The sequence below is a fragment of the Synchiropus splendidus genome, chromosome 7 (assembly GCF_027744825.2).
Source record: "Synchiropus splendidus isolate RoL2022-P1 chromosome 7, RoL_Sspl_1.0, whole genome shotgun sequence".
In the NCBI taxonomy this organism is placed as follows: domain Eukaryota; kingdom Metazoa; phylum Chordata; class Actinopteri; order Syngnathiformes; family Callionymidae; genus Synchiropus; species Synchiropus splendidus.
The window spans coordinates 7,551,997-7,574,490 of record NC_071340.1 but is presented as its reverse complement, the minus strand read 5'-3'; the positions used below and the strand labels follow the sequence as shown (position 1 = coordinate 7,574,490).

At 46.3% G+C, this 22,494-nt stretch overlaps 1 protein-coding gene across 9 annotated transcripts; it reads right to left on the bottom strand.

Moving 5' to 3' along the window:
- Window positions 1-1,895: 1,895 nt before the first annotated feature.
- On the bottom strand, window positions 1,896-22,337 carry LOC128762211 (protein yippee-like 1). Of its 9 annotated transcripts, none has more exons than XM_053870290.1 (5): window positions 21,840-22,337; window positions 15,233-15,433; window positions 9,083-9,126; window positions 8,284-8,392; window positions 1,896-6,052 (listed from the first exon to the last, which is right to left on the bottom strand). In XM_053870290.1, exons 2-5 carry the CDS (start codon window positions 15,347-15,349, stop codon window positions 5,963-5,965), a joined length of 360 nt encoding a protein of 119 aa, XP_053726265.1. In that variant the 5' UTR covers window positions 15,350-15,433; window positions 21,840-22,337; the 3' UTR covers window positions 1,896-5,962. The 9 variants fall into 9 exon arrangements, with proteins under 9 accessions (XP_053726265.1, XP_053726257.1, XP_053726263.1 ...); XM_053870282.1 differs by having other exon boundaries at window positions 15,233-15,517; window positions 21,840-22,336; XM_053870288.1 differs by lacking the exon at window positions 21,840-22,337 and adding an exon at window positions 20,211-20,455.
- Window positions 22,338-22,494: the final 157 nt, after the last annotated feature.

Here is a 22,494-nt window from a genome sequence, read left to right as displayed (position 1 = left end):
GAACCAGCAGGCAGGACGAGAGGGAAAGGAAAGACACTTATCTTGGTCAGCAGGGTTGTTCGAGGCCAAGCAGGTCCAGCGGGAGCATGATTCAGATCCTCCTCTGGATCTCACAACCTTTCCACATTCGAGCTGAGCAATAATCTCTTTAAGTCTCCTTTAATTCCTGTGAACTTTTTTGAGCTTTGTATTATCTGTGCAGCTCAGATCACCTTCACTCACTCTGCAACCAACCACACGTGTTTGTTTGTGCTTGGACAAACTGCATGGCTGATTCACCCAAGTGTTGTTTGACAGCAGCATGTGGTCTGATGCAGCAGGGGCTTTAGAAGTGATGAACCTTTGAAATATTTAACGTTCTTGTCACTTCTATCCTCTTCATGTCCTCTTTCATCACATCCATGGACCTGAATACTTGCCTTCCTCAATTTCATCCAACGCTCCCCTCCCCACAAACCATCTGAGCAGGTTGTCATTTGTCTCCACCCATTCCACCCCGCTTGCACTCTCCTCTTCACCTCTCTCCATTGCTTGTCCAATCGACCCTAAAAACTGGAGCTTCACTTCAGATAAATGAAGCATTTACAGGACATGGCAATATTGAAAGTGAGCCCAGCTTCTGGTGGCGTCTGATTAAAGTCTGACATCCCATAATGCTTATCTCAGTCTGGCACCAGTACTGCTGACCTCCTCCCATTAAGTTACAGTTAAAGCTGTACCTTCTACTCAGTTGGGTGGAGGGCGAGTGCTGCCATCTCAAAACTGTTTCTTTATCTTTGTTGAGCATCAAAGGTGTGGCAGGTGAATGAGTGAATGGTTTGTTTCTTTTGTGACTTTTAGTGGACATTAAACTGTTGTGTTCGCCTGTGGAGTGCAAGGCAACGTCTCCCTACATGTGGTGCAGCGTCAAGCTGTACAGAGCTGTGGCCCATTATCTTGTCACCATTGACTTGACATGACCCGGCGGACTCCGGTGTGATCAGTACTGGTGGGGAGTCCACAATCGTGCGGTTCGGCTCTGACAACATCACCGATGCTGCCATCCAAATCTTGAGAGAGGCCTGAGAGTGAAGCTCCTGCAGCTTGACACACTTGGATGGAGCTTTGCTAAGAAGCACAATGGTATTACAGTCGTTCAAAATGCTTCACCTGATAGAAACAAGGAGTATGTGGACACTAACCAGCCTCACAGATGGAAGGAACCAGATAAATATCATGTTGATCAGAATACATTTCTCTTCATCCACTGAAGAGATATTCCACTGGACACTGAAGACAGTACATCATGTTTTATTCTAAACATGCAGTTGAGTCACTGCAATACCAAGTGAAGATTTACTTCCACAAATATTGCCTCCTTTTTCATTCTCATTTTTAGAAAACATAGGTGGAAACAACGCAGCTGGAGGTGACACTGACTGCAGCATCTATGTGTAAGTCAATAGCAGTTTTGTCTTTTGTCGAAGCCCGAGGTGGTCGTCCGAGGCGAGTTATGAAATGAGCCGCTGGACTGCAACATTGCGGTGGTCTGTTTATGTTGCGCTTTTGTGAACAGCAGCGGCGAGAGGAAGGAGATGCCCCGACAACATGGCGGCGTGGCGCAGTAATTGGAGCTCCCCAGCAGCTCACCTCTCCTCCCACTCCCAGAATCACTGCTGGTTTGTCCCTCTTAATATCGGAGAGGAAATTCCTTCATTCTTGATTTGGATTAGCATTTTTTTTCCCAGGCATCCGAGTCTCTTCTTCACTTCCACTGGAGTGAAGACAGAGAGCAACGCTCAGGGGAAATCAGAGGTGAGATGCAGTCCGCACCCCTTCACACATTTCAAAGGGGGAGAAACGCAACCGGAATGCCAACGGTGTCCCACGCCAATGAGACGGAAGCCACAGATAAATGCCATTGAAAATTTATTGTGATATCCGAGAGTTTACATTAGAGTGAAAACAGACATGTGACATGGTTTTACTAAGACAGAATGCAAAGCAATGTAGTCAAATAAAAAGCATATAATAGCATTTAAATTCAGGAAAATAATAATAATAATAAAACAGGCACAACATATAGCCATTATAAATACAACATGCTTGAATCCTGTAAATGTAACAGTCCTAGGAGAAGAACCCTTCCCCCTGTGTCGGCCCTCCATCCACACCCTATCAGGTAAGTAAAGTCGGTCGCCAGTGTCACCAAAGAAACAGAACAATAAACAGTAAACACTTTCAGCAGCAGGTATCTACATTTGTCATCCGAGCTGCTGTGATGCTGCACAGAGTTGAAAACATTCGGCGGGGAGAAAAGCGTCGCGCTGGACCGCAGTTCTCCTTTGGTATCAGGGAGCGCGAACTTCCTCCAGCAGAAATGTGGGCGATATTTGGTAAACACCGGCGTGACACTGGCATCTTTCCACACACGCTGCCTGATCGAAGGGAAGAGGCTTCGCCATGAACTCCCAGCGACCCCGACTGGCGGCATGTTGGAGGTGGTTTCTCGTCTGTCTTTGAGGCGTGAACTGGCTCTGTGCGTGGACTCTGAAGAGTTGTCCATTAAGTCATGATTGAAGCTGACATCAATGGGCTGCTCGAGCAGACATCGCTCCGAAAATACCTCTGTGACTAAAGGGAAAGTACATCTAATTTGATGAACCTGCAGAAGAGGCTCGACTGTGTGGATCCTCCGAGAAGGCTCAATATTGAGGTAAGTGCATTCAAGAGCTTCTTATCAACTCACTCAAGCCAAATAGTCTTCAAGTTTAACAACAAGAAACAGCCAACACAGTGGTGAATACCAAGTGGCAAGTTCCAAAATACCCGAGTTCATGAAAGGAGTGTCCCAGGACTCACAACCACAGGAACGAAAATACCTGGTAAACACAATGAGGTCAATGATATTTCCTGGCTTCACGAGCAGGAAAAGGAGCGCTTGAATGCACCGTTCGCCAATTCAAGTCCGAGAAACCTGGAACGCACCAACCCAGGGAACGATTTGGTTCAAGGTTCACAAGAGGCAACAGAGTTGAAAAAAATACAATCAAGAGTGCACAGCCAGTGTCGCCAAAAGCTGGAGTCCTCCAATATGGCAGCCAGTGGGTTTGTTCATGACTGGTGAAAGCTCTCTGTGCAGGACTGATGTGGGGGGGGGGGGGTGACTCGGTAAAGGCTCTCCCTGCACACCGTGGGAGATTCCAGCTCATCCTCAACGTCTACGCGGCGGCTTCGCTAAACACGTCCCTCGAGCGGACTTCCACTGCACAAGCTACAGAAACAAGACTAAAGAGAGTAACTGAAAACAAAAGACATAAATCAAACAGCGGGGTCAAGAAAGGGAACACGTTGTCAGAGGCGGAACCTGGGGAAGCGTAACATTCACGTTCCTGTCGCGCACACGCAGCCAGAGGTACAGTGAACAAAAGTGCTTAAGTTGGGGAAGTAAAAGAACCAACCCAGTAGAAATATGTATAAAACCTTAAATATATATGTACAACACTGTGACACGGGCCAATATCGCAGCTGTTTTCAAGTAGGTATGACTGCTGAAGATTTGAGCTTTGCCTTGTCGGTGATCTGACTGACCTCGCCTGCAAAGTAATCAATCACTGCTATCGTCTTTTCATACTCTAGTTCCAAATGCAACATGAGGAGTGTCTGCTTCTGCACCTTTGTCATGTGAAGACCGAAGATGGGGGACAGATTGGTCAGGGCGGAGTTTCCATGAATCCTTGGTGGAGGGGGAAGACACGTCGGTTCACGTTGGGGAGTTATGCTCTGCACAACGGGGGAGGCCGTCCTTTAGGTTTCATTTGAAGAGGCACAAGATTCACTCAACTTAGAGGCAAATGAAAGAAGAGACGACGAGCGAGCGAGCGTGCGTGCGTGCGTGCGCAGGGATAAAGTGCAAGGAGAGCCACGACGGAGGGGAAGCAGAACTACATCAAAGCGGCGTCTGAGAGGAGTCACTCTGGTCGCCATAAAACCAAGGGTTGGTTACCAACACAGCCATCTCAAAGGCTTGACGGAGTAAAGAGGCTTTATTTGTATAACGGATTGTGTAGCTCTGTAACTGGCGAGCGTCGTGTGTGGCGATGAGTGACTGGCAACATGCTTCTTCTGTGACTTTAAGTCAAATAGCCAGTAATTCTTACTTCCGCCAAGGAGCTATTGCTTTGGACAGCGGCGGTTTCAAAGTAACAGGAAAATTCAGAGGGATTTAGATGGAATTTTCAGGAAATATAAGAATTTGGACATGGTACAAAATGATCTGGATCGCTGGGATTTTTACTGTGTCATTGGGAGTGGAGTGAAGCTGCTTGGCGGAGGTTTGTGCTCCGAGTGCTTTTCTAGTTTTTATCACGTGATTGTTGTGATGCTGATCATGGTGTGGCTGACATCCCAAATGACAGCACACTAGAATCAAGTCGACATGAAGCATCAATGTGCAGTCCATCCCAGGTACTTGTGGTGAGAGGCAAGGGACACCCTGGAAAGCCCACCATATAGACAACCTCTCTCACACACATCTACAGGGTTATCGATTGACCTCTGTGTCAGTGGACTGTGGGAGGAAACCCACAAGAACCTGTTCACACTCCAAACCACCTCACGCTGGGATCGAACCCGCGATCTTCTGGCAGTGAGGCTGGTTGTAATGCTAATGTAAAGGAGATATCTGGTGTGAGTGCGTACCTGGATGACCAAGCATCTCAGTGACACCGCTGTGTGGATTCTTAGTGTTAACTGATACATTCTGAAATGTAAACGTAGTGGAGAGAATGTTACCTGAGCGACAGTGTAACTCCAAAATCCACACAGTTTCAAACCCGGGTGTAGCGGCGGAGTCTGCGAGAGGGACGAAACTAGGCAGACGCCCACTGTCAAAGGAACGACCGGCAAGTTCTGCGGCTGCTTAGCGACCTTCCCTCAGTTTCCAGCAAGCTGTCAATCATCTCTGTGAAGGCCATCAAAAAAAGCTTTGCCTCTAAACTGAGATGAACCCAAGGCCTCTGCAAAGTGCAAGTGAAGTAGCGTTGTTCAAGTATGCTGCTGTGTAATGTATGATCACACACACTGCGTACAGAGACACGTGTATGACAGCAAATGTATATATATATATATGTATAAATATAATCCATGTCTACTTACTACAAACATCTCTATAATATTTATCGTTACGTCATCATAAATGACTTTATATTTAATCTCTCTGTGTCGATACAAGACAATGCAAAAATGGGACCAGCCACAATCGCTTCTACCCCAACACTACAGATGTTTTTATCTTTTAAGCATAATTATATATTTAAAATGAATACTCTATGATGAGTGGGTGATTGACAGTACCAACATGGTGCGAGTGGGAGGGTCTCAGGACATAAAGAAAATATTGAAAAAAGGAAAAAGGATAGTAAAAAACTCTACGAAGCTGCTACATATTTGTGACTCCCGTTCCCCGTCACTCATTTGGACACCAGCAAAGAAAAGCATGCTCAGCTGTAGGCAGAGATCCAACACAAGAGGTGAGAACAGGCAGACATGAAAAGGGAAGCTAACCAGTAACATCCATCCGCCGTCAGAGACAAACCCAGGAAATAAAACGATAGAAAACAAACGCCTTCAAAAGTCATCCGGCAACCAAGAAACCCAACAATGGCCTCGTGGTGACGTCCGTCAGTGTAGTGGTCGCCATGATACCACAATCACCAAGACGTGTGGTTCGGCGTGAAGAGGGAGGGAGTGGCAATGGGCGGGGTCACACCCAGGAGAGGCTCCGAAAAGGTGGCTGAGCGCTCTTCACAATCCCGGGTGCTTTTTCTTTTTTGGTGCCTTTTCCTGGTCGTCACAAGCCGGCGAGCCTAGGTGGTAAGGAGGGCGGGGTAGAGGAGGGGCGGGGGTCTCATCCGTAGTCGTCGCTCCACGCAGTTCAATCCAGAGCATTTCATGGTCCGAAGGTGTTCGGGGAGGACCAGTCTCACTCCCAGCCGTTGTCTTTGATCATGTGAGCCAGCTCGATGATGAACTTTCCCTCCTTGTACTTCTGACTGCTCTCGAAGGCGTGCTCCTGAAAATGAAGACAACAGGGTTGTTTCTGAACTCCACTCATTCCTTATCGTTGTTTCTGTCGCAGCATGTGTCAAACTCAAGGCCTGTGGGCCTAATCCAGACCAGCAAGTCACGATGAGCGGCCTCATCCAATCGCTTGAACAATATACAGACGACACCAAATTAAATTCAATAGCAATCTAAAGCAGGCAAAACAGCGTGTTGGTATGGTGACCCGGGAAGATTACGGTGCCACAACTCAACAGGCTGTTTTCCAGCAGAAAACTGGTGAAAGATGGGAAGTAGGTTTGAGCGCTGTGTGGGAGGCTAACTGATGGAAACAGGAAACTCAGATGCTCCACTCTCAAGTTTGCATCCAAGTGAATGACAAAATTGAAGGAGTGAGGATAAATGAATGTTTTTGTTTGCTGCTTCAAACTCAGTGTTACGGGGTTGTGGGGAACAGAACTGGTCATGTATACTGGCTCGTACTAACTGATCTGAATTTTTCATGTGCTGTCACCGGTGAATAACCCAACAATGTCCGGAACATGCAGCGGGAAGAAAGTGAAGCGCACACCTGCGAACGATCCTGCTGACACGTGCTAAAACGACAGAAGTCGGTACCAGAGCGGGAGTAGGTTCTATGCTGAGCTGAAGTGGGTCGGAGGATTCACCGATGGCAGTTCCTTGACCTCAATTAATTGCCATGGAAAATTTCATGAGGATCTCCATTACCGGTCGTCACCCTGTTTCTCGATTTAATGCAGACTCGCCGGACACTTGGACACTCTTCTCCACCCAGACCAGTGGTTCTTAACCTGGGTTCGACCGAACCCTAGGGGTTCGGTGAGTCGGTCTCAGGAGTTCGGTGGAGCCTCCGCTGCAGAGGTCCACCCCTCAGTAAAAGTATCCAGTTATTGCTAAGAAAGCCCTGGATTTTTTTGTAGCATTTGTTACAACATATCTTTGTGAGCAATCGTTTTCGAGGATGCTGGACATAAAAACTAAGAAAAGGAACAGACTTACTGAGGTAAGTTGTTTTGAGTTCATGCACTGTGTTGGTTTTGTTATTTGAACAAGGTGATATTAATGCACAATTCATTTCGTGCACCAGTAAAAAAAAATCATATTTTATTTTTGACTAAAGAAGGGTTCGGTGAATGAGCATATGAAACTGGTGGGGTTCGGTGCCTCCAACAAGGTTAAGAACCACTGACCTAGACCATAAGGGGTCGCCGTGTCCTGACTCTGACTCTACATGCAAAGTGTCCGACTGAGACCGAAAACGCAATGTCACGTACGACCTGAAATCTTACACAAAAATAATGTTTTTATTTACTTAAAATGCCTTTAAAATGAGCCCAACTGGTGTAGATGATTTTTAATATCAACATGATTCAGACCTGTATAAAGCCAGTCAACTGAATGTGTTCTTCTGTACCAGGCCCACACAAGCCTGTTGAGATCGTACCAACTTCAGCTGCCTCTGACAGCCTGTTGCATCGTTCTCTTGCTCCACTCCCGGAGCTATTGGAAGTCTAACTTTCTCCAGTGGGAGGAAATGTGAAGTTTAGAGGGCGTCGTCAGAGGCCGCACCACCCTCAGATGAATTTCCTCCCATTTTTCCAACCACAGCATCGACCACTCCCGCTTTCAAGGATGTTCTCGTGGTAATCCACCCGAGTCAGTGTTAAAATGGCTGAATACCAAGGCTAGTGAACGTCTTGGCTGCGTTTCCCTGAAAGAGCCAGATTGTCGAGTGCATCGGTGTTTTCTCCGTGTAAACAAATAGCTTCCCTGTGGGCATTTCCACAGACCCTCCCATTATTTTCATCCTTTAAGAAGCATATTTAAGAGAGTGCTCCGTCCTGTACTCTGCTCAGCGCTACAGTGTTTGCAGACAATTACCAGGACAAGCCTCTTCAAACGGGCCTGACATTTAATCACTGTAGACTCTCAGAGGTACCGGCCTGGCTGTCTGCGACCGACCTGTCAGCGCTATAATTATCTATCGCACGAGGAGACCACTGAGAGGCTCCATCCCTGAGCCTAAATACAAACCACAGCCAAGGAAAACTGTCACCACCGTTTGACGAGTAACGCTTTAATGAGACTCTCCTTGCACTTCTGACCTGTGGCGGCATATTTCAGCGCGACTATTCAGAGGAGCAGCAGGTGCTTGGAGGGGGGGACCGTGACACGGGAATGTTTGGCTCAGGTGAAAGTTGAAAACAACAGTTGACTCACATATTTCCAGCCCAGCGTAGTTTTACAGTTTTCACAGTAGATGTCGGCGACGGCGTGTAAACCTGTGAGGAGGACCCGCTCCTCAGCTCGACCGCAGCCAACGTTCACCCTGCGAGGAAGACGGAAAGGAAAGGTCAGGCCACAGAGGACATATGTCACTTCAAGCTTCATATCAGCCAACTAGCTTGCTTTCCATGTGTGATCCGACAAAACTGACTCAGTCCGGTGTAGCCACTATAGACACATGAACGCCTGCTCACAGCATGATGGATACACATTTGACCTTGTAGTGAAGAAGATGACACACTAGAAGAGGTAGAGGTCTAACTAAGTGGCAAATGTCAAGCACAGAGCAAACTTGAGCCTAAGAAAATACTTTCGTGGAGCTAGTCACATGAAGTAGCGCACCACAGAGGTGCATAAGGCTTCTCTGTGGCTTCTTCACCACTGACTTGAAACACATGAGACAGTGCTTCTATCTTTACGGGCCTGAATTTTTAGGAGTTGTATTTGATGGCATTTATAAACGCCACTTACTAGCCTGTCGAAGCACTTAACTCCATCCACAATAAGCAGCTTTTTCATACACTTGACCTCAGTTTCCAATTTCAACTATGTGTTTACAGCTCCTGTGGGCCACGTGTAGTGACTACCATGGCCAGATTTGGCCCCCGGGCCTAGAGTTAGACCTATGGAGAGCAGAATATTCTGACGTCAATCTTCCTAAACCTCACTAATCTGCACTCACAACAAGAGAGCAAACTCTAAGGTGGTGCTGTTCACGGCTGAGTGTACTTACACTGAATTAAACAGGTAGGCTCGTCCTTGGCTGCCTTGAAATGACTGGAATAAAAACACAAAAGATCTTGTGAGTCAACAGCAGAAGGCTGAGAATGAAACAACTCGACTGTGCAAGAATGTCACTCCCGGTGCCCCGGGGTGCTTTTTTTTTCTCTCCGTCACTGCTGTGTTCACACACACTTGTTCCGCCTCTTTGTAGTGGCTCTCACACGCAACTTTAGCTGGAGGTGAGATAAAGAAGAAGCACGAACATCAGGGAGCCACTCCATCATCATCCATGTCATGCTCACGCTGGAGGAGCTGTGGTTTGTTGGTCTTTGTTACCGTTTATTACATCACTGCAACCTTCGCGAGAAACAGGACAACACTGTGTGCAGTATAGACCTGGGCATCTGCGCTGTATGGATACACAGTCCCACCCCAGAGCAGATGACTAGCAATCCACAGCAGACAAATGCTTGACAACAGATGTGTCCCAAAATGTCAACAGTTAAAGCTCCGTAAATTTAAAGATTTTATGGTTTTAACACAATAAAAGACCACAGGTGTCCAGACACAACAGGTGATAAAAGTCCCAAGTCATTCAAGGAGTGAGGTTCAAGTTCATGTGATTTTTTTGAAGTCTTATAAGCAGCAACCAAGTTCTGGTTGGTGTCAGGCGGCCGAAAAATGGAATGGTTGCTCTACGTTGGACAAAATGGATGTGCTTGCCATTGAGGAAGCAGTCACTCTGGAGCAGCAACGCTAATATGAGAAACCACCAGCCTGATGACCGGTGAAACAACCCTTTCATCATGTCAAACTCACCACCACAGACTCTCTTTGTCAGTGAAGATCTGAAGCCAACGCAGCGCAGGAATAAAACAATACCTCATAATGTAACACCTTCATTGACTGTGATAACAGCGGGTCTTCCTCTGATCATTTCTACAGATTCCACTGTTGTCATCAGCGTTTCAACTCAACAGCAACACAACAGCTCCAGCTTCAAATCCTTATAGCAGCAGGTAAGAAATGCTTTCCTCTCACAGACACTGCGTGGATCTGGCCGATGCTAAAAACTCATCTCATAAAGAAATCATTTAGTCAATTGGAAACTTGAGCGAGTTCTGCCACAAGAGCGTGCTTCAGTAAGGCACATGTTGAGTGTGACATGGAGGTCCCTCAAAACAACTTGTCAACAGCTGAACTGCATCGGCTGGAGCCGCGAATGTAAACAGGGTCAGAGGAGTCACCAGAGTGGGTGGCGACGGCTCTGCGCCGGCTCATCTCCGGCGCACCCATCGTCCTCAGCCGGCAGACAGGCCTCAATCGGCTTTGCTGTTTCCATTGCAAATGAGAGCGGTAGATACGTTTGTGGCCGTGGTCGGGGGCACTGAGCTAATGCCACCTAATAGGCGCCGCAGCTGCCTCCTCCTCCCACAGCAGAGGAACCACCAGTCTGGCCGCACGACCGGCTTTATTTTAGATCACAGGGCTTCTTCATTGTTGACGGTGAGAAAGTGAAATTGGCCGGTGCTTACAGTCCAGACATGTGACCTCTATCTGCCGCAGGGAACTGGGTCAAACCCTTGCCGAGCCGATAGCTCATTCTCTCCTCACTGGATCATGTGACAAGAACTGGGTGTCATATCTGCGTGACCCATCGAGTGATCCGGACCCCTCCTGTTGCCTGCCCTTATCTTTCCCCAAATCTATTTTTACCTTCCGCAGCTCAGCAGGGTGCTGGTCACACTGTCTGATCGAATCCAACGTAAAACACATTTTTCCTCTGGACAAGCTTCCGTTGCAGCACCAGAACCCCGCATCACTCCAGCAATCCTATTAGACAACCCGACTGGATCGCTTCCAAAAAGCGTTTGTGAGAATCAGATAAACACTTTAAAATATCGCCCCCGGTCCGCCGTCCTTATTTTTTTTTCTAATGTGCAATTAAATAAGCCGGCGGGAGTGGTTGCTACCGCGCTGACGCTCCCTAAGCTGTTGCAATCTCGCTTGTTTTAAGAACGCCTGTCACCAAGAAATGAATTCGACAAAGCAAATCTCAAAATCCCTGAATCCTCTTGACCGCGGAGAGCTTGAAGGGAACAATGTGCCTCACCATGATTTCGGCTCCTGCAGCCCACCATGCAAAAATCCAGGCGAGAGGCATGAATAAGCCGAAAAGCTGCACTCGGGGCTGAAAACACCCTTTTCATCACGAGCGTTTAAACATGAAAAATGGTGAACTACAGCACAACTCTGATATGCAGATTAACTGAAGCCATTACCAAACCTGCTGAGGTCGACTTTAACCATCTGTCTCTCAACAGACGCCGGCTGTTTGAGGAGGTGCTTCGGCCAAAACACAGGAGGCTCTCACACCAGATTTTGGTTGGGAAATATTAGTTTTAGGGGAACACAGCTGAACACTTTTGGAGACCTGTTACAATGTAATATTTATATTTGGTGAGAAATGTTTGGGGAGAAAAACATTACTTACTTACAATTTTATTCTTGTAGCCTCACTTGTGGTAGTTTTCCCAGAAAATTTTGTTTTGATAGTGGAATAGCTTTGAAGCTAACACAAACTTTTAACTTGCTATACAACACACAAATGTGTTTAAAAAGGGAAGTGGAACATGCGTTCAGTGGGAGGTGTGTGTGTCTCAACGGTACATTTCAGCAACAATAATCTTCCTGATTTAAGTGAGTGGTTTGGACTTGGGGCAGGGACCTGGGCTGTACATCCTCCTAACCGTGAGTTCAGGTTAATCCCCTTCGCTCCATCTGCATCTCAGCTCAGCGGCTGGCATGCGCCGAAGGCTCGCCACACGTAAGCCAGAGGAGTGTTAGGACACAAGACCTCCTGCTCTCCGTCAGGAGTAAAGTAAAGTAAAGTAAAACCCACCAAAGCTCTTTCACAGAACTCTTGGCATACAACAACAAAAAAAACAAGGTGACTGACAAAGTAATTTCAAACACGCGGCAGGTACTTGGCAGCGTGTAGTGGAAACACCAGACTACGGTGTCATCTTCTCCTAAGTAACTTAATCGGCTTACAAAGGTTGATGCACAGGACTGATGATGCTGCCCTGCATGGCCCGACGCACAAACCCGACAGGGAGTGTCAGGAAAGTTGATCATGGAAGTCACAAGCCTGACAACGGATTCCTTCCATTCATTTGACGCACAATACTCTCTTTTAAGAGTAATGACATGAGTTATAAAAGACAAATAAGGTGGGGCAAGCAACGCTAACTGTCAGATCTACCGTGGATAAACCTTTCTCAAAACTATTTTACAAGTTTGTTATCTAGTTGGCGGTGATCTTGGAGTTACTTTTGAATTTAATTTCACCAAGTTTTACACCAGCACGATATAGGTTGTATAAAAAAATAACTTGGAGGCTGGGTTAGGCTCACAGACCTTCATCTGACTTGTTTATATATTATCCGCCTCTGATTTATGAGTAGCTTTATGTGTAGTGCCTTGTGTTTTGAGCGTCCGAACATGCTAAATTACCACAGCAGACTTCAAGTGAGAAAGGATAGCAGGACGACTATAAATACTGATCACTGCAGAAATGCAGAGTAAGCACCGTGTTTGACATATCAGTCAGCGTGGCGGTCAGGTTCAAGATCAGGTTCCCTGCACTACACTGCACCTCATTATTTGCCTCAGTGAAAAACTCTTGTGGGAAATGTCATTGGCAAAAAGTCATAACTACTTTCTAGGAAACTGCAGTGGTAGGTTGAATTAAACAGGCCGTCACCGTTGAACGAAGCGCTAACAGTTTCAATAGGCTCAAAAATGTGTCTGCATTCTAGTTCAATGTCATCATGATTCACATGTTGAGATAAGCCAGCATTTCACCATTGAGGCGGACCAATAGGGGCACTACATTATTATTACTGTTTCCATATTTTCATCAAAATCGAATGCCAATAATATAACAATTTTGCTATCGATCGAAACACGGTGTTGTCCTTGTACAGGTGAACTGTCTCAACTGAATTTAATGGAAACTTTAGACGTCGTGACTGCATGGCGTTCATAAACACACTCGACCTGCCGGACCGTACGAACTGTGCTATTGGCCTCCTGTAGCCTGCAGCTGAACTACTTCAGGGACTGGCAGAGACGCTGCTAATGTCCAATCACACTTCCAGTTCAATAGGATCTGAGGCTCTCAGGTGAGACTGGTTCTCCAGCATTCCTTTGGTCTGCAGAACAAACGCCCAAACGTCCATTATTCTGATTCTCTGACTCGCCGACAGTGACCTCAGGACTGTCTGGCATCATTAAGGTTTTGTCCTCCAATTACACGTCACACAGCAGACAGCTCTAGTCCACTCACTCAGGGCAAATTCACTTGGATGCCGTGCTGCTCAATGAAATGTAGTAACTGCTGAATAGAAAACAGATGGAAGGGATGCTAACAGCTCCGACCTTCAAGTTGGTTTTTAAACGTTAAACAACACTTCTCAGACACAAACAGCTTGCTGCTAGAAGTCGCAATAGTTAAACTGGGAGTCAGCACAGAATCCAACGCAGGGAAGATCACAACTTTCCTGGCACAGCTTCTTCATCACCTGACTGTTCATGGGAATCAGCGTAGCCACCGAACTGCCGTGCTTTTGAGAAAACTCTGGACTAGCCAGGAGGCCAGAACACACCGTGGATTCTGGTCAGTGACTTCAGTTCAGGAGAGTAGGAGGCAGACAGCACTGACATTTGGCTGTTTGTGGTGTGAAAGGGGGCTCTGGAAAGACCATCTACAACAACAAGCATCCCTCACACCAAAATAAAAGGTGTCACGGCTGACAGCTTTAAGCTCTTTGAAGTTGAGTCCATTTGTCAGTCGGCACCTTCTCCACCAGAACCCAGACCAATGTGTGTGGAGTTTACGGCCATGCCGCAACAAAGAGTGTAAATCTCTCAGGAGCACGACATGAAACACGAGCTGCTGACGGCGTGTTCCTGCAGTGTCGGCGTTTGCAGAGTCAAATAGCTGCAGATCTGGTTCGCACACAACCACAGAAGAGTTTCCTCGCTGTCAAACACGACCGCCATTACCATTACGACCCTGTGAAGTCTTCACAGCGCACACTTCACTGCCTCCAAAATGACCATGCGGAGGCCTCTGATCCCGCAGCAGCACCCGTGGTGGAGATTTTTGTCTCTCAAACGAGCTGCGGGCATCCGAGTCTCAGAGCTACAGGAAGAAAATGGATTTTTGATTTCGGAGGCTGAGACTTTGATCATCTCTGTCATTTGAATAATCAGCTTAGTGGCCGGGTGAGATTACACCATCACTTTGTTAGAGCACGTAAAGGTCATCGCCTCGGCCAGCTGAAGCTCGAACGATCGGGAAATAAAGATTTGGATTCTCTCGCCAAGTAACTTCAGTTAAGGTAAAACAAAACAGACCAAACAGAAGTTGCCAGGGGGTGAGGTCCATTCCTCAGAGCTCAGGGATCGGGGAGAGACACAGAGTAGAACTAACCCAGGACTCAGTTGTTTAGAAGCGATGAGGAGGGCTCGACAGAGCCTCAACTCCAAATTCGAATTCCTCCTTCACAATCTACAATCGCTCCCACTGCAGACTTTTGAGTCAAAGAGTAGTGGAGAGTATTTGTTTTTCAAAGATCTATGTTTGAGTTGAGTCATTTTACCAGCCCATAACGGAGGACATGCACTACCTTTGACAAACATCTAAACCGGCTAGAAAAATGTTGATAAGAGAAACAACTTTTAGTACATTTTTCCCACCATATTATAGTTGGGAAAAACACCATCTATAAAAATGTTAGGGGGTGGTATGGTCCATGTTAACGGAACCTATCAAACTACCAAAACAGAGGCATTGCATTTACAATAAACACTCAATGATCTGTTTTAGCTGGTGTGTATCCACTTATACAAAAATCCCTTGTCATTTCATGGGTCATTATCTTGGCAGCATGAAGCTTCAAAATCCACATATGCACCGCATTGTTGCTCAGGCCGGAGTGTTCAGACGGAGAGAAAGAATTAGCAGTTTATAGTGCAGAAATATTTACATTTTGAGAGCTCACAAAATAGGCCAGACACAAAAGGAAAGTCTTTCGCAGAATAAACTAGTAGAAATACCTATTGCTGGTTAAAGGAAGGGACGAGCGCTCACCTTTGAGATGAGCTCGTCGTGGTTGGCGAGGTGCGCCCGGCAGTGGATGCAGCTGTAGGTGCGGTGGCAGGACGGCAGGTAGGCCTGGAAGGTCTTGGACTTGGTCATCTTCACCATGTCAGTGGGGCAGGGCTCCTCGCTGGTGTCAGGGCTGGCACTGGAAGAGTTGCAGCTCTGCTGGACTTGCTGACAGAAGAAGCACTGGAAGATGCAAGCAAAAGCCGTCGTTGTTGTGGAGTGGGTGTGTGGCAGGCTCCACACAGACACCACAGGAGAAAATCAAACCTGCGAGGAGGGAAGAGAGAGAAGCACCATAGTGAGGTCAGGCTCTTCTATTTTTAGAGGACACGACCTTCACTGTATTTACGTGCGGTTCATTTAACGCAGCAATATTTTGATTACAATTGTCAATTACATGATGGTGTTGTCGTCTCCGGCGGTGATGTAACTAATATGATTACAGAAGAGCCTCACGAAGTTACGTCTCCATCAGCATCAGTTCCGCGACAGTGGGATAAAACAGTCTCAAAATGAGAGCGCAGTCGTTTACCAGAGACTGAAAATGAACTGCAAATAACCAGGTTCTCAGATTCAACTTCTGACAGCACCTTTGGATGGCCTTGAAAGAGCGACAACCAGTGTTTAATAAAGTTTGGCTCGCATCAACAACTATTAATACTTTGATGACACTTCAAAGTCTCAGAAAGAAGCTCATTTGCTGATCGAGTCGATAAGGTTAATGATGCTAATCCTCACAAAACCAGGAGGCCAGTGGGCACTTTCTTCCATATGACACTTGTGAGAAGTTATTACTTTTTCCTCAGGCAAAATCAACTTTATTTTAGTTATTCAAGTTAATCCAGATGATCACTGATGTCCCCGCATCTCTTTTGCCAGCATGAATGGAAAGCATAGGAGACACTCCTCGTCCCTGCAGCAGTCATCTTGCTTGACTTGCTTTGACCAGTATAGCATTGAAACACTCGCGTCCACTGCAGTGGCTGATGTGCAACTCAGATGTACATCAGAGAAGACAGCCCTCATTATGTATTCATGTTCTCACACCAGACTTTTCCAAAAAAAAAAAAAAACAGCAGGATTAAACATAACTTCAAAAGGGCTATTCATACAGCACACTGTCTCAGGACAAAGCGGGTTCGGCTCAAAAGTCCGACATGTGAACACAAGCGAGCCGAGTTTTGGCCGTGGACTTTATACCGACTGGAGGGCTGCACCTTGCCTCGGGAAAAGTCTCAGCGGGGGGCATTTTTGAAGTCCCAGAACACTGAGGTGTGCAGCCGCAGCTGCAGGAGACCGGTGCTGGGGATGAGCGCAGTGCAGCGGTCCAGGACTTTTTATGTGTGCGGGTGTTTATAAGGATGATAAACAGTTTTCACAACTGTGATCCTGTAGCTGTCTGCGTGAGAAGAACAGCGAAGAGGAAAGGCGCTTCTTTTGACGTCTGGATCTGTACTTCACAGATTAAAATCTCTCTCAGACAAGAAGGTCCATATTTTGCAGTGTTTTCCCACTATTTTCTTGTAAAAAAAAAACACGATAACTCTCTTCCATGTTTACTTTTGGATGAGAAAGGCTCTGTCATGAGTTCATATCTGAGGTGACGGTGACTCGTAGTATTAAGAAGTGACAGGAAGATAAGGCACTCAAGCAGATGGTCCTAAATAGGTTCGAGACCCCAGTGTAGCGCGGCTGATGACAACTTCCTTGAGACGTACTACTGTCGTCACAAACTATTTTGTGGATGTATGAGGCTGCACAGCAGGGGGTGAATCGAACTCAGGCCACCGAGACAGAATCCACAGTGTGAAAAGCATCTAACTTCTGATGCTACACTTGTGGGAAAAAAGCGTTGCCCAGATGGCAGGATGATTTGTAGTCAAGTGTTGGTCCACACAATGGCGCTGATGAAGTTTGGGTCTTCTTCTGTGGTTCTGTGCCCTTGTCTGTGTTTTTTGCAAGAGCATTACAACGTCACATACAGGCCTGGCATGGACACCACATCGAGTTTTGATGATCTCAAGCGAAAATGACGCAGTGTTTACCGAACCCATTATTGGAAAACACGAGCTCCCAAAAGGTCAAAGCTATATCAGGGACCCAAAGGAGTCCTTGGTGTTAAAAAGGAAAACGTTTCAAGTTTAAAATTCAGACTAAAGAGTTAGCTTCCATCTCCAAGAGCAATATAAGACCCGACAGCTGCAAATTGTTCTATTCACTTCATATTTTTTACTGAATGTCTAAACTGTGTTGGCAGACCAGAGAAAATAAAAACCTTCATTGCTCACGGTTAGTAGTGTTAAGCATTGATCAAATGATGAGTGTCGCCTTTAACTTGTCTGGTGGAACAGCTGTTGTTCCTGGTGACACAAGGCTGAATTTATAATGCAATGCAGAATCAAGTGGGGAACCTTTTAAAGAGGAAGCAAATAAGAATTATTAAACGAGTCATAAGTCAGTCTGGGTCGAGTCCCCGCACACATCAGAGGAAACAGCAGATGAGATAAAACAGCAAAGATGCCACTTAGCTGTCACAGTCTTTCACCTTCACAACATGAGACCGCATCAACAACTGTGACCTCAATTGAATTTACCGATCAACCTGCATCACAATCACCGGTGCCATCTTTGTGAGATAGCATTGTCAAGTTCCCATCTTTATATTTAGGGCAACATTTCCCTAGCTATTACTGTATTTGCAAACTCTTCAGCTACAGCGTTCATTATATGTTGAGACTCCAAGTGTCATTTTACCAGCTTCTTTGAATTGAGATCGCTCAGATGGTTGGAAGAAGAAGCACAGGACAACACCATTTCATCACGTCTGCCGTCACAAGGCAATCCCAGCGCTCATACCACAGGTCCCATAATGCAGTGCAACAGCTGAAGCCCCAATAATGACAAGGAGGAGACGGCAGTTCATCTCCAAACCAGACCTCTGGATCACATCTGCTCACACTTTTAATGACCCTAAAATCAACCTAATGAAGGTAATCCTCAACGATGCGCAGCTAGTTGGACAGAACAGGTTCTTCTTGCGGCGTATTATTGAATTAACATAAGCTCACGAGTCGGTCAACAACATTTCTGTTTTGACAAGTTACAATAATATTGACTTTTTCTGAGGGAGGACGTGGAGCAGACATGTAGGCAAGCAGGTATCAGCATACTAATCTGAACCAGGCCTCTTGCTGTGTGTGCAGATTACCAGAAGGTAAACAGTATATTGCATATACCGTAGGCCTTCACATCATAGCTTCCACCTTCAGCTATGGCCATCCTCCGCCCTCATCACCTATGAGCCTAGATAGGCTGTTTACGTGAAGCTCACACAGACTTGTTTCAGTTTGTTGAAACACAACTCCAGCAGTGAGCGGCTCCATTCCCAGTCTCCAGCAGGTGACAGCAGCATAATAAAGCTCACGCGAAGCAGACTAGAATTCGTGTGGTGTCCGGGGCTACCTCCAGTGGGTTCCACTCTGCTGCCAGCAGAACACTCAGAGCACTGGACCTGTTCATCACAAATATGACCTTCAGCTATGACATCACCAGTCGGGCGTCAGCATGCCAATGACGCATCAAGGCTGATGAAGACCTTCAAAGCACAATCGAGGAGTACGTGGCTTTCTAGGTAGGAAGGTTAGAACAGGTTTGGGGGCATTAGAGAAACATTTTGGAGAGGATATGGCAATCTGTCAATCAAGCAGTGGGGGCGGAGCTATGAGGCTTTGTTGTTGATGAGTCTGCCTGAAGCGGGCGCTGCTGAGTCCTTTCCACAATGTACTGAAGCAGTAAAAAGGGAGTCATGACATATGATACACAACTTGGAGCTCACGTGTCCACCTGCTCCGGTGGCTGTGCAGACAGGACTACCTGTTGCATCTGGCTTTATATATTAACGGTGACACTCAGAGACGCCACAGCAATTTCCCTTCTATAAAAAAAACATCCCCTGAAGATAATACTGAAAGAAAATCAGCAGGTCTGGAAGTTTCCAGCTCAACGTGCTGCAACAGGAAGAGCACAGTCGAGACAGAAGCCAGACGAGAAAACAAAGGAGCTTCCGCAACTCAACAGGAAGCTGATTCTCTCTCTCACGCACACACACACACACTCAGGTGCCCGGGGTATAATCCCAGCATGGGAAGGACAAAATCCCCTTTCTGAATTAGCCCAGTTTAACCCCGGCGACACGTGCACACTCACCCACACACACACATATATATATATATGTGAACCATTTGTCTGGTGTCTTCTTCCTTGTGAGAAAAAACTCACTCCCCCCCAATAATCAACAACACAAAATTTAAAAAAAAGTAACTTTATCAATTTCCATTCAACATGCAACTTTGTCACTTCTGACCTACAAAGGCAAATTCAGTGATTTGACGCATAAATTGAAAAACAAATTGATGCTCCCCTGGTGTCATTACTTTAGAGACAGGTCATTGTTCTTATTTCAAGCAGTAAAAACTGAAAACAGACCACGTTGTTCTTCAAGGTTGACTTGTTTTTAATGTCAGCACCGACGGAAGACCTCTAAACACGAGAGGACCGAGACGTTGTGAGGGGTGTTCGAGTGACCAAACAGCAGGGAGCGGACAGGTAGCACAGGCAAAGTCAGGCAAGTGAGACAAAGAGTCAAGCACGCAGTGCAGGAAGTGTCCAGACAAAAGCCCTTCCACGTCCAAACCACCGGTGCATTTTACAACAAACCCTGTGTCGAGGTTATCATTTTCACAATCTGACGTGGTTGTTACAATGTTATTACGACGATTTTCTTCTTTGTTTTTGTTGATCTTCTCTTTGTCACTCGCCAACAAAGAGCACGACCATTTGTGTAACAGTGTCGCTGCTGCTGCTGCTTTCTGCTTCTATCGAGCCGCGTCAGCGAATCGAACCCCAGCACCGGGTCGGAACTATTTTCCAGGTATGTTTCCAGGTAAACGTGGCTACTTACCCACCTGGAGAAATGAACGGCAGCTCGCGAGGAAACAAAAGTGCTTTGAGGCGCTACATAAACGACTGCCGAGGTTCCGACTTGTCGTCCATGTGTGCTGCTGCCTGGATGAACTTGTTTTGGGTCGCTCAGGTGCTGACGGTTCTGTTAAGCCAGCACGAGCTTTTGTTGTCTTTGTGTGCGTGATGGACGCACTGCTTTACTTTGGCAGGAGACGTCACCAGGTGGGCGGGTGCTGCGATTCGGATTGACAGCGCGAAAAGCCTATAGCATACAGCGCTGCCTTCAGGTTCCCGTGGGAAAAATGGGAAGCAGGTGCGCTTGTTTACACCAACGTTCACGTATGATCAGCTTTTTTACTCTAAAATAGGAAACTGAAATAATTCAAATGCACTATATATATTATTGAAAGTCAACCATTTATTATATCGACAAGTGGATTATTTATCATGAATGATATGCAAGAGCAAATTATTTTATAATTACTGTAACAATGCCATTGCATTGACCAGGATTTGCAGAATAGATATTATATATATTGCAGTATATATATATATATATATATATAGTATACTGCATATATATAATATATATATATAGTATATATATTACATATTATATATAATATAATATACAACTTTTAATACAATACAAACTAACTCAGAGGTTAAGTCTTTTTTTTTCAGGAGAGGAAATCGGATTTGTTTTGTAGTGCTGAAATCAGACTGTTTTCCAAGCGTGTGGTCCACCAGCCCATGTTATTTCCCATGCGACTTGAACGCGCCGCAGGTAGAGGGCGGGAGTGCGCTATTCCCCGGATGTGTAAATAAATACAGGATGAGACGCTAGAGATCATTGTTCTCTTCACAATGACTAAAACATCGTAGTTTCAGTCGACGTTTGCTTGTTCTGTTCTCATTACAATAATAGAATAGGCCATTTAAACACATATTGCGGCAGTTTAAATCGTTGTGCAAGTGGCAAGTCGTTTGGATGTTCTCTTATAACACTTCCGAGAAATGTCATCATTTCACAACAACTCTGGATATCACATTACCAGAGTCCCAACAAGAACAAATGATGCCCATCCCCGAGGGTTAATTTTAGAGACGGGTCAATAACCTTCGAATATCTCAGCTGTACTAAAGTAGATATTGTCATAAAACCGTGCACAATGAGACGCGGGTGTCTATCTGAAAGCACAGTGCAATATGATACCAGACGTTCCTTCTTCAGTCCTCTTATTCCCCATGAGGTCCTGAAGCAAAAACAATATCCGTGGAGGAGGGAAGTAACATGAGGCTGTCGTGTTGCAACAGATCAATTGCTTCACAGCTGCATGCACGTAAACACACCACCGCAGAGCTGCAGCTACTTCCACGTTATGAAAGCCTCTCAGTGTTTCACTGACCGACATCTGCAGCCATGACGACGCGACGACACCGAATGTTTGGCGCTTGAACGCAACACATCAATGTGCATTTGTGTTGATGGCGAAAAGATCAGCGAAGGTTTAGAAAAGTTTGCGTTAAAGTGTGCGATGGCGACCTCGGGAAAGACGAAGACGCCACTGTGATGCATTTAAGGACAACCAGTGTCCTTTCAGCGGGTCACTGTGGCTGCACTCACCCCGAGTTCGCGTCGCCTTCCCCGCCGCGGAAACCAAAATGACCCCGGTGAGCAGATCCAGAGGAGCTGCTGAACATCAAGAGGTCGTCTCCATCGTTCCGTCCAGGCAGCAGGTCGAGGTCGAGCCAAGTGCCATTAAAAAGTCTCTCGTGTCATTGACCGTCGGTGCCGTTGCCGATCAAGTGAGCGCGAAATCTCCGTGCTCGGGTCCAGTCCCATCCGCGATGCGTCCTTCTGAGCGATCGTTGAAGTCCGGCAGAAGGTTCTGCTCCGGCACCAGCAGCACTTGTCCTGCGTTGTCCCGTCTGCGGCCTTATTTATACGGAAACACTGACGATGATGCGCAGCTTTGAATAATTCACCAAAACATCCAGGACACCGAGTCACAGCCCATCACGTCGTCTGGACCGCAGTGTCCGGTGTTTTCATCATCACTGGGTCGGAACCAGCGCAGCTGAGCGACTCAAACTCGAACCAAGACTCTCAATAAAGCTTTTTTTTTTTTATTCCAGGTAATCCCGTGATACATTTATGACTGTAGGAAATTAGAGAATTCGTGGAGATTGGAAAACAAACAAGTCATTGAACACCTCAAGTAGTGTAACAACAGCATCATTTATTAGATCCTACGTCACAGTTCAAGTGGGCTCGCCAC